Source organism: Equus caballus, chromosome 21 (genome assembly GCF_041296265.1).
Source record: "Equus caballus isolate H_3958 breed thoroughbred chromosome 21, TB-T2T, whole genome shotgun sequence".
In the NCBI taxonomy this organism is placed as follows: domain Eukaryota; kingdom Metazoa; phylum Chordata; class Mammalia; order Perissodactyla; family Equidae; genus Equus; species Equus caballus.
In genome coordinates, this window is record NC_091704.1 from 63,090,739 (window position 1) to 63,103,033 (window position 12,295).

Genomic DNA, 12,295 nt, shown 5'->3' on the forward strand with positions numbered 1-12,295 from the left:
AACTAATAGTTGAATTTCCTTCTGCTCTATTTATTTGATAAGCAGTTTCAATCCTACAGGTGAATGCGCTATCTCTCCTTGATTGACAACATGTTTAGTGTTTTATCTCTTCTAACAGATTGTTCAAAGCAGCAAGTGCAAAATTTAAAAGATAATGTCTATGGATCAACCCTATTGTTCATTCTCTTAGTATTAAAGAAAGAATTTGATGGCTTCCACATGATGATTTCTTTTTAAAATTGAGTATAAATTTGCATGTTTTTCATATGTTTTTTATTAGGTCCTGATATATGGAAACTAGTTGTAAAGCAAAACAAAATGTCAGAGTTCTGTCCTTAAACAGCATCTGGGGCTGAAGCTAGGCTTGGCATAACTAATTTTGCATCGCAATAGTTTCCAAATCAATTGGCTGTATTATTCATTAAATAAAAATTAACTGTTCTGGGCATTATTATTCGTATTGCACAAAACAAGAGAGCTAAAAAACCCTGATTTTTACTGCTTAAAAAAATCAGTACATTTCTCTGGACTTCTGGACGTGTTTAAATTTACATGTGGATGCATTTTTTTCTGTCACTTTCTAAAAGGGGTGGGTGAACTCTAACAGATTTCTGAGAGGAAGTTGGGGTGTTAAGGGACCTCCCTTGGAATTTGAGATTGATTTCACAATGGGCAGTCGCTATTCAGCATAGGAAGCTCCCTCTGTGATATTGTCAATCCAGTTTTGTACTAATGCCAGACTATCTTACACAGGATGATGACTTGGGTCATCTTGTATTCAGCTCTTTGAGAACAGGGTGCGTCTCCCTTAACTAGTCCACTACATCTTTTATCTTAGATTCTATAAGTGTCACAAATCTGAGTAATGATGAGTCATTCTGAGAACTTCTATTTGAAGAGGTAGAAGATGCATTCTTATGACATGTATTTTGAACCATATTCTAATATAATATTTTCAAATTCTGCCACAGATTCCCCGGTGCCCAACTCTAGCTTTAACAGAAGAACTTAGTGTTAACTGTTGGACTTTGTGTGACATTTCATTGGAACGAAGGATTCAATGGACAAAAGATCAGGTGACTATGTCCGCTCTTCTAAAAGGAATTTACCACCTTTTTAAAGAAAAGGACCGCTGTGTGCTAAATCTATATTTTACACTTTAAAGCAAATTTCTTCATCTTTTAGGGTTCATATGCCTCTTTAAGAATTTTATAGTAAATTTAAAGCTTTGAGACTTCTTAGTGAAATTCACAAATTCATAGGCATCCAACTTTCAGAGACAATTTAAGATATTCAGAAGCCTCTGTCAGCCCTTTCTTGGATCCTAGTAAGACCTCTTATCTAAATTTTATATTACTAATATTAATATGATTGTTATTATTAATGCTACTACCAGAAAACATGAGATAAAAAGCCCTCCCACTTGACTGTACCAAAGTGAATTTAAGAGAGATGTAATTTGCAGTCTACAAATAAAACTTTAGAAATACTTGAGAAAATGTTAAATAAGTATTTATAAAATATCAGAACATTAAAGGCAGAAATAATAAAGAAAAAGAGTCAAAGATTGAGTCAAGATTAGAACTTCAAATTTCTAAATAGCAAAATCATCGTGAAATGTGCTATATATGATGACTAAGAAAAAATGACTTGATGTATACATGTGCTAGTTAGAGAGTTCATCTTTCTCCAATAAAACGAAATAATCTATAGGAAAATCACTCTTGCCATGTTAGAAAAATGAGCAAAGACCATGAATGTGCCAATTGTAAATTAAGAAATAAAAATGGTCAAGAGGGGGGAAATGTTCATTTTCTCTAGTAATTAAAACTATGGGATAACTGTTTGTTCTTCAGATCAGTAAACTTGATAAGAAAATCCTGGTACCTAGCAGGGCATTCTGACGTGCCTACTGAATCCATAAATGGAACAACCTGCCTGGAGTGAAATTTTTCAGTATGTTTCAAAAGCCCTAAAATGGTATAGGGTTGGAGACAGTAATCCCATCCCAAAGAATTTATCCTAAGGAAATGGACAACTAAGCAAAGATTTCCATTGCAACCCCTTTTAATAGTGGAAAATTAGAGAAAACTTGAATATTCAAAACAGCCAATGGGGTGGATAAATTATAATGCATCGGCTTATTAGATATGATGGAGTCATTGAAATGACACTGCATAAATGATTACTGATATAGAAGGGGTCAGGAGAAGACATTAATTGCAAACTACATGTTACAAAGTAATTATAGAATATTGTTTGTGTTTGTGAAAAAATATCAAATATATGTATCAACATTAATATTGGTTTGCTCTAAATTGTAATATTTAGGTATTTTAACTCTAGTTTTTAATTATGTTGCTTATCTGTATTTTCTGTTTTTTACTATAGTCCTGCATTAATGGGATAAATTTAAATTTAAGAAAGTTCATGTCAAATTCTAAAGATAATGCTGAAGATATGGATCTATGAAAAATGTAAATATTTCCTGGATGATATGAACTTGGACCCCTTTCCTTTTCATAGTGTAAAGCTTTTAATTTCACATATGTATGTATATATGTGATTTCGTATATAGATTCTCATACATATAGTGGTTTTAAGAGTACATTAGTAGGAATATTCAATTCCAACAGAACCCAACTCATACACATTTAAGAAAAGGAGGGGCTGGCCCTGTGGCCGAGTAGTTAAGTCCGTGCGCTCTGCTGCAGGCGGCCCAGTGTTTCATTGGTTCGAATCCTGGGCGTTGACATGGCACTGCTCATCGAGCCACGCTGAGGCAGCGTCCCACATGCCACAACTGGAAGGACCCACAACGAAGAATATACAACTATGTACTGGGGGGCTTTGGGCAGAAAAAGGAAAAAAATAAAATCTTAAAAAAAAAAAAAAAGAAAAGGAGTGGTTTTGCTTTGTAAGGATACAGTTGTGTCTCCCATAACCCAGGAGGAACATGGCTGAGTCTCAAGAAACAAGTGACCTCTCTGCTCCTTTTTGGGCCCTGGCTGTATGTTTCTCTCTCCCTCCATCTCTCTCTTTCTCTTCCCGTCTGCCCCTCTCTCTCCTTTTTTGATCTACGTGGTGGGAAACACAAGTACTCACTACTCTCAAACATTACATCTTACAGCTGTGATCATTGGAGAAAAACCGGGTAACCCCCATGCCCTCTGAGCCCCAAATGCAGAATGCAGGGTCACGCTCTTTCTGTCAGATGCCCGTGGCTGGACAGGTGACTCTGGAGGAGAGATGCAGCATGGTCTAAGGACAGGTCAGCTCCCTCCCATTCCCCGTGGACCCCAGTGCATGCGTGAACACTGGGGGAAAACTCAACCAAAGTAATATATCCGCCATACTGAACAATCTTTTCTTTTTTTTTGCATTACCCCTGACAAATTAAATCCAAATCTTCACTAGTATTTCAAGATCCTGTTATATTCTAGTTACCTATACTTCATGTAGCGTTAGTTCAGTACTGAGCATTCAGGTTGATTATAATAATAAATTGGTATCAAATTCCATGAATACTAGTTCTGCATTTGGAAAAATATGGAGACCAGGTTTCAGTGGTTCTGTCTCTTCCCAAGTCTGTGATGCTGGTGAGGTCTCCTAAGTTCCAGGGAGTCTCTGATTCTTCCTGACAAGGGTCTCCAGCTTCTCCTTTCCAAAGACATTCCCAGCCCTAAAAGCACAACCTTTTCTTAACTGGTGGTAGTTTACTTGTGTAGTTCTCACAGACTGATGACATTCTCTTAAATTTATTAGCTATTTTGAATTTCATAATTTTCTTGAGTTCTGGCAGAATATAGTCCTAAAAATATATGGAAAGTTATTAAACCTGGAATTAGACTGCCAACATATTTTCAAATTGAATGTTTAATTTCATAATTGGAAAATGATACATCTGCCTAGAGAAAATCAGTGGGGTTGGAAAACAAATTCTGTGTTGACAGTGTTGGTACAGAAAAATTATACATATTTATGAATGGCCAAATCATCTTATTTCTGGAATTTGAAAATATAATTATCAGTCATTAATAAGGTAATGATTTCAATTGAATGCCTTATCCTGGGGCAGGTATTTTGTGTGTGTGTGTGAACTCACACGTAGGTACTGTCCACGGTACAGTGTCTCTAGGTACCATCTCATTTGATTTTTAAACTTTTATTAATATAATTCAGATTCTAGACAGTTGAATGTCTACTTCAGTTCTCTAGGCAAATGGATACCATCTAAAATGATTGGTAAAATGAATTGCCATTTTAAGCTCTAGAAGATGTCTGTGCTTTACAATATTTTAATATTTATGTATAATATACACTTTAAGTACATTGTGTGAATTGTTCAAAGACCATATTAAACTAAGTTCCGTTAGGGATTTAGTTTTGCAATTATAAATGTGGAATGATTGTCTTCTGTTGATGTGTTGTTATAGCAGTTCCTTATGGATGTGAGTGTGTTATTCACATCATTTTCTCTTAAGCTACTGGGACTGGGTGACAGCAGCCTTCAGAGAGACACTCTGGAGGCCCCACTGCTGCCCTCTACAAAGTTGCTGTGGAGACAGCCTCAGTGAGGTTTCTGTGTCTGGGTTCCAAGTGAGAGGCAGGACAGGTGTCCCTGCAGAGACCCAGGACCAGATCCCTGAAGGAGTTCCAGAACTTCTAAATCAGATTTTCTGGGATGCTGCCTGGAATTCCTCATTTTCACCAAGGTTCCCAGGAGATCTTGCTGCATATTGAAGTTTGAGACCAACTGATCTGATTCTATTATATAACGTATGGGAGTCAAAGCAGAAGAAAACACTCTTCTTTCCCCTTTGAGAGAAAATGACTTTATTATGATAGCTGAGTGAGCTCTTTCCTACTGAAACAGAAATCCGGGCAGAATAACTCCATGCAGCATTCCATTACTGAATTCTGCAAATGTCTGAAGGGCAGAGAAAGGACCCTGGGATCCTGAACACACGGGGGATAATCAGGGCCTTTAGGGACAGTCCAGTTCTCTTGGGAGCTTCTCAGTGATTCCTCTCTGGCACTGGTTTGTCCTCAGAAATGACTGGAGGTCGTTTTTGTCAGCCAGCTTGAGAGAGTGTTTGCAAGTTACAGGGTTGTGTTTGCTGAGAGCAGTAAACGCCCAGTCAGGACGCCTGGATGCTGGGCCGAGCTGAGTCCTTCATAGGTGGTCTGAACTTCGGAAAGGTCTCTAGGGTCCCAGATACCTTGGCTCTTTACTAATATCCTGATTGAAAAGGCAGCTCTCTGGATTCTGGGTGGTGCCCGGTGCTCATGATTTAGTGTAATATTTCCATAATATAGGACAGTGGTTGTCAGAAAGGCAATGGTGTAACTGAGAGACCACGGACAGCCTGGTTCATTTAGTTTTGTGAAGCTTCGTGCAAGAACTTTTTCATGCTTAATACTGTAATTAGAAAAAAAATATGATATGACAAGTCATGTCAACCCCCACTTTGGGTTATTAATAGAAATGAAGGAGTCTGTCCTTTCAACCCAGAATTATCATATTTTAATTAAGAATTTAGTGAAACATTATTGGAATATTCTCTTAATTGACCAATAAAACTCTGTGTTATTATATATGATATCTGTATCTGTCATATATTTTTCTTTTTACTTAATTTGACAAATATCATCCAAAGAATGTAGAGTGAAGTGGCTGGGGGTACAGCACTGGAGACTCAACAAAACTCACGATGCTGTTTATCAGATCTTTGTCAAATAGCAAGCTTGTTTCCCGCCGCTTTCTGCACTCCTTCAAAAGTGGTCGTCGGTGCCTGGTCAGTGGGAAACTAGCGTAGACTCGGGGAGAATTGTGCCTTATGGCAGTCAGCCTTGATATGCATCCTCCAGGAATCCATTTTCAGTATACTTAAAGAGAGGCTAAAAACATTATGCTGGAGGTTTACCAAAAGACAGTAAGATAAAAGGGGCATTCATCTGACACTCTACAGAGGGAATCTAATTCTTGTTTGTGGCTCACTTCTAAATCATCTCTTGAGTGTAGCCTATATGCAGTTGTCTTTTGTCTTAGAGACAGAGGTGCTCAGGCATGAGCTCTGCATTTCTGGAAGCAGAATTGGAGAAATTCAATGGGTGTATATGAACAGACAAAGACGTAGACACAACACACACAAACCCTCTCACACCTGCAGTCATATGGCACATTAGTAATTAACAGACACTGTGTACCCAATGGTTTTCCTGCCGTCAAAGCAGTATTGAAGCAGCAGTGGTATTGAGGCTGCCATATACAGCTGCACAGGTGGCACACTCTGTGAGTCTAGGGGTTGTTGTTCATATACGTCTCTGCTCCTCAGATATGCTTATGATCTTGTTACAATGGTGAATCCATTCAGCTCCTGGTGATTATCAGTGCTGCTGGAGTATTGACCATATTGAGTAATGAGTACATAGATAACAATGTGAATGATACCCCCCAGAGTTGTGTGGTGGGGCAGCTCTATGGCTGAGCTAGGCACACAGTGAGACAGCACACTCCTGGCCACAGCTGCATGCTACAGAGATCAGCCAGTTTTTCAGTTCTTATTACCCCTGGTGCTTGTTACTGTAAGTACTCTGACTCACAAACATTGCGCTAAACTACAGGATAGGTTTGAGATTTTATATTGCCATACTTTAAAAGTGAAGAGAGATTCCAGCACATCAGTCCGTGGGTGACAGGACACAACAGCTTCCCTCGATGACTTCGACTGGGCTCCCAGCAATACCCTGGTCCAAACCAAGAGTCAATTAAGTGGCCCTAGACTTCCCATTCTGAACATCAAATGACTCCAAGCCACTGACACTAATATCATTGTAACTTGCATTATTATCCCTGTGTAAGGCTTTCCACCTATTCTCCTTATGGGATGTGTATTCACTCAGCCAACCAATGACATGTTGAATACACAAATATATGTAAATAATTTATTACTGAAATGTGATCTAGTTATTTGATGTAAATTTAATGGAAAAATAAAATTCACTCATAATTTGCATTCTCATTTCAGGAGTGAAATAGTTAAAACTCCTGCTGTGTATGCCATGGGATTTCCCAAAATTGAACGTTATAGTGCTGGCTTTATGGTACATCTTTTCAAAAATCCAAGCCTTTGTTTTCTATATCTATAATGACTTTAGTTGTTAATAAAATCACGCAAAATCCACAGTATATAATGGATCTATTCTGAACAGATAACACTTTACTATTTGATAACTGTTTTAATTGAAATATTTTAATAAATATTTTAGTAACATAAATAAATTATTTAGATCATGAACTGATCCTAAGTAGTTTTGAGTTGTTTTGAAAATCCCATGTACGTCAAATGGGCTTCTTCATGTTGATTCCTCGCATCACTCGTCTTTGCCCTTCTCTCCATCTTCTTATTTGAGCCTGTTGCACACACACGCATGACCACAAGAGCTTATGGCTGGGCTCTGCTGCAAGTCCTACACCTTTTCTAAAAATGATTTTCAGGCTGCATTTAGAATAAATTTTCAAAATACTAAAATCTTACTCAAAGGTCATTATCTCATGAATGAAATATTTTAATTCACAGCCAGGTTCTTCAAAATATCTAAAGAGTGCAAATTCAAAAGTATGAACACTAGACACTCTTTGGCCTGGCCCTTCCTTTCTTTTCAGTCACATCTTCTAAGATTCTTTGCTTTGGGCCTTCACGCCACTTTCCTGATCCATTTGGCTGCCTGGAAACTTGCTGTATGAATTACTGCTTCAGACCCGCACACATGCTCCCTGTGCCTGGAACTCCCACCCCTCTACCCTCCTGCTGACTGACTTCTGCCTGTCCTGTAGGACTCAGCCTGTATCTTGTTCCCCATGTGTGCTCCTGACCTTGCATCCCTGCCTGGCCCTGTCAGAACATTTGTCTGATTGCAGCTACTGTCTCTTTATTCATCTACCCCCCGCCCAGGACCACAGAACTGCAAGGTTCCTTGACTTTGCCTCTCTGCCTGGTATTCCCAAGGCTCAGTGCATAAAATAGGGGCTTCATGAACACCTGCTGTGTGAGCAGATTGAAGAAAGGTGGAAGGAAGGAAGGAAGGGCATTACCTGAAGTCAGAGTTAGCAACTCACTTCTTGAGCATAGATTTGCAATGGTCACAGTGCCCCCTGGCCAGCAGAATCTTGACCACTTTGCAGTCTGAGTTTGTGCCAGTTAGATGATATTCTTTGCTTTTTATCTGGACATATTTTCCTTTGTAGGAGTGTAACTTCCATTCCTGTGAGTTGTATCTGCCTTATTGGCTACTAGATTTTAAGCACTTTGTAGTAGAAACTGCTTTTCTTGTTAACTTCTTGACCCTCAGTGCCTAGCACAGTGTCTGGCCCTTGGAAAATAAATGTTTAATGGCCTGATCAACCATTGGTATCACTACAACCTGGTTCAGTAGCCGACTGAATGAACTGTATCTGAATAAACTATATTGGAATGTACTGAAGGAACTGTGTGTTAGGGCCTTTGGTTAGAAGTCAAGAACCACTGATTCACTTTAGGAGGAAAAGCTATTTGTTAGAACAATGTGAGATAATCATGAAAGAAAAGGACATGTCCAAAAGCCAGGGTTTAGGAAGGGCAGGATCCGGGAATATAAGCAGCAGGGACTAGCAGACAGTGACTTCGGGGTGTCCCCATTGGCAGAATCAAATTCAACTGTTTTCTCTCGTTGTGTTGTTTTCCTTAAGGTTCAGATCCCAAGAGGAGCCCATTCAATTGGAGACAGGCCCACAATTGGCCACAGGGTGTGTTAGTTTCCTATGGCTGCTGTATCAAAGTACCACAAATTTAGCGGCTTAAAACAACACAACTTTATTGCTTTTTAATTCTGGAGGTCGGGAGTCTGACATGGGTCTCACTAGGTTAAAATCAGGGTGTTGATAGGACTGCATTGCTTCTGGAGGCAAATCCATTTTCTTGCCATTTCTGAATTCTAAAGGCCCGCCATGTTCCTTGGCTTGTGGCCCCCTTCTGTCTTCAAAGCTAGCAATTGCATCACTCCATCTTCTCCTTCCATTGTCACATCTCCTTCTCTGACTCTGATCCTCTTGCCCCTTCTTCCACTAATAAGGATTTTTGTGATTACATTGGGCCCACCCAGGTAATCCAAGATAATCATCCCAGTTGTGGGCAGCTAACTAGCAACCTTACTTGCATCTGCACTAATTCTCTTTTGCCATGTAGCATAACATACTCATAAGTCCCAGGGATTGGAATATGGACATCTTTGGGGGCCATTATTCCACCTACCACAGATAGGAACCCTTGTTTGTGAGCCCAAGAAACTTCATGCACCCTAAGAGGGATAACTCTCTCTGGGAAAATCAAAGTTCGATTAATAAAAGCAAGGATGAGGGCTGCAGATCAGTCAAAAACATCACATTTCCACTGCACATGTTGAAGTTTATACTGTCCATTTGTAGCACTAAAAAGTGCATTCTAAAGATGCTTCTCCTCACAATGAGGACATCTGAAGTTAAGTGAGTGAATTTTCCAATATGAAATGTTTAAAATAGTATTCAAGTAAGCCATTTCCCTCTTTATTACTCACTTTGGAAACTCTTGTAATGCCAGCTGGCCAAGTTTAGCAGATAATTAAAGCCAAGTCAGCGTTTCTTCTACGAAAGAATTGCCCTAGTCAATTGAACCATGGGCAAGTGGGACACTAAGAAGCCAAATGACTGACAGAATGGGTCACCATCCTACAGTGAAATGACCTAAAGGATTTTTGGTCAGTTTACATGTTTTCCTAGGATTTCGTTGGCTTGGGTAACTGGGCAGAATGTAATAGCTCTGAGTAAAAGTATGTTTCTCCCATTTCTGTTGCCTTTTAGGAGCCTTTCCTAACAGCCAGTGGAAAGGGGTGTTGTTCCCTAGATTAAGAACAGTTATCCAGGCAAGAGTCAGTTGATACATTTCTCTTTCTTTTGCAAAGTCAAATGTGTGATTTCACATTCAAACCCACAGATAAGTGGGAGAAAACAGGACGCAGGGCAGTATTGGGGGGTGACCGGCCTCTACAGAAGATATGCTTCCTGTATGGAGTTGCTTCTGGCCATTCCAAGACAGTTAAACTTGTAATTCATGATGCCCTAGATTAAACTCACAAGGTCACTGCAAAGTACATGAATAAAAACATGCAAAGGAGAAATATGTTTGAAACTGTCATTTATCTTAAAGCAAGCTCTCATTTGGAAATTGTAATGCACCTTTATTTTGTCTTTCACTTACTATTTGAAATAATTCTTTTTTGGATCATTTTTTTCCTTGAATAAGCAAGTGTTTCGTATTACACATAAAAGGGTTGTCCTGTGCTGAGTTCTCCCTTTTGGTTCATTGTGCAAGAGTGCAAGATCGGAAGCTTGCTCTAGACATTACAGTATGTATCTAATAGCCAAAACTTATGGTTTTATTCTCTGCTCTATTAGACTCAGAGTATGACCTTGAAAATGTTACTTAATTCCTTTATGCCTCATTACTTTCCCATTTATAAAATGTATCTGCAGAGAGTCCTTGCTCTCCCAGGCTTCTCGCTCCGGGGATGCTCATGCATTTCTGTACTTTTCGCTCTGTGCCAGTGTGCCAAGAAGAAACATATAGAATGGATGTCATCATGGTAGGGGACTCTAGGATTGATGAAGAGAAGTTGAGATCTCACCTAGTTATACGAGTATATTTTCATTAAAGTATATTTTTCATGTTTAAAGGTGCAATTTATCTTCCACATAACTAAAAAAACTAAACATATTAGAAATCACATATGCATGTGGATACACAGTTTTTCCTCTAATTTGACCAATACCACTTACTCTACAGGTGACTCAGTCTCTTGATTTTTCAGTTCTCACATTTTTCTAATCAAGATAGAGTGCAGTTTTTCACTTTTGCCTGATATGTTATCTAATGTGGCCAATTTAAATTTTAAATTGGAAGTTTCCTTGGTGGCCGATATAAGCTACACATTTTTTTTTTTTTTTGGTATAAAATCCTATATGTTGGAGACAACGATTTTAGATCCTGTGCATGCTAAATGGCAAGTGGATGAGGTCTTATGTAGTCAAAGCAGTTTCTTGTATTCACACTAGGCTCATCACGGTTCTGAGGTTGTTTTTTCCTAAATCATTATGTAGTAACTCTAATAACTTGAATTTAATGATGTATCTGCGTGGTATGATACAAATTGAAATATATAAAATTACAATTCAATAACTTATTTTTTAGTTTTCTCTAGGTACCTACACAATTATTAAATCATGACTAGATATAGAGGATCTTGAAAATAAACTCTGCAAATTAATTTCTGGTTAGTGTTCTTCACCCTATTTTGTTCAATTCTTTCAGTATATGAATGGAACTTTAATCCTGTCTTCAAAGTTCAGAGAGATTTTTTAAAAGGAACAGTTAATAAAGAGACATTTTTTTCTCAATTGTGCAAATTATGTATGATACACAGAAATTAGATAATCATTTTCCAATAAGATGATGCGTAGATTTGTTAGTCTACATTGAAATTCAGTCACTTGTACAATTTCAATGTAGCATCGTTCCCAGAGTAATTACTGTTTCATAAAAGCAGTCTGTCAGACGGCATCGCCTCATGCGGATGCTGTGTGCAGACACAAAGTCACAGGGGAACGGAGGCGGAATCCATGCAAAACAAAAGGTTCTTTCAAAACCTGGCATCGTGTGCTTTAGTGGAATTATTGACATCAACAAGTACCAGTAGCCACTTGTTTCCCAATTAAGTTAATAAATGACTAATTGATCTGGTAAGTAAATGATTCCAGGCAAAACAAATGCTCATACAATGAAAAGACCAACTAAATTATCACTTAACAGACCGACTAGGTTAAAATGATCAATTCTGTTGCCACTCCATTGATTTACTCCTTCATTCATTCATTCAAACAGATATTGAGACACTGATTGGAAACAAACAAACAAACAAAATACTCTTAACCAGGACATTGGGATCCGTTAGTAAAGAGGAGTCATTTAAAATTAGGAAGTCATTTAAAAAATACATAAAGTACATATTCATTTGATTTTAACTTAGTTGTACCTGTGTTCGCTAATCTTATAGAACCTAGATCATTTATTTAAATCTGGGTCTGCTCATAAGAACGCTGAATAAACATTCTCGCAGACCCCTTCCTCACGCTAGTGTCCCCTCATTGCCTCCTCTGTGATTTCCAATTCCTGTTTTTTTAAAGTGAGTAAGGAATCTAAGATGCTTGTGAATATTTTGAAGG

At 38.4% G+C, this 12,295-nt stretch overlaps 1 protein-coding gene across 7 annotated transcripts in view; it reads left to right on the top strand.

Annotated features, from left to right (window-relative positions):
• CTNND2 (catenin delta 2) overlaps positions 1 to 12,295 on the top strand; it is an 888,536-nt gene that overhangs the window by 130,703 nt on the left and 745,538 nt on the right. Inside the window, exon 2 of one of the 7 annotated variants that reach the window (XM_023625842.2) lies at positions 972 to 1,076. The exons of the other annotated variants lie outside the window; for them this stretch is intronic. Coding sequence (XP_023481610.1) covers positions 1,061 to 1,076 — 16 coding nt within the window. The 5' untranslated portion in view covers positions 972 to 1,060. The remainder of the gene's footprint in view (positions 1 to 971; positions 1,077 to 12,295) is intronic. 7 annotated transcript variants of the gene reach the window in all.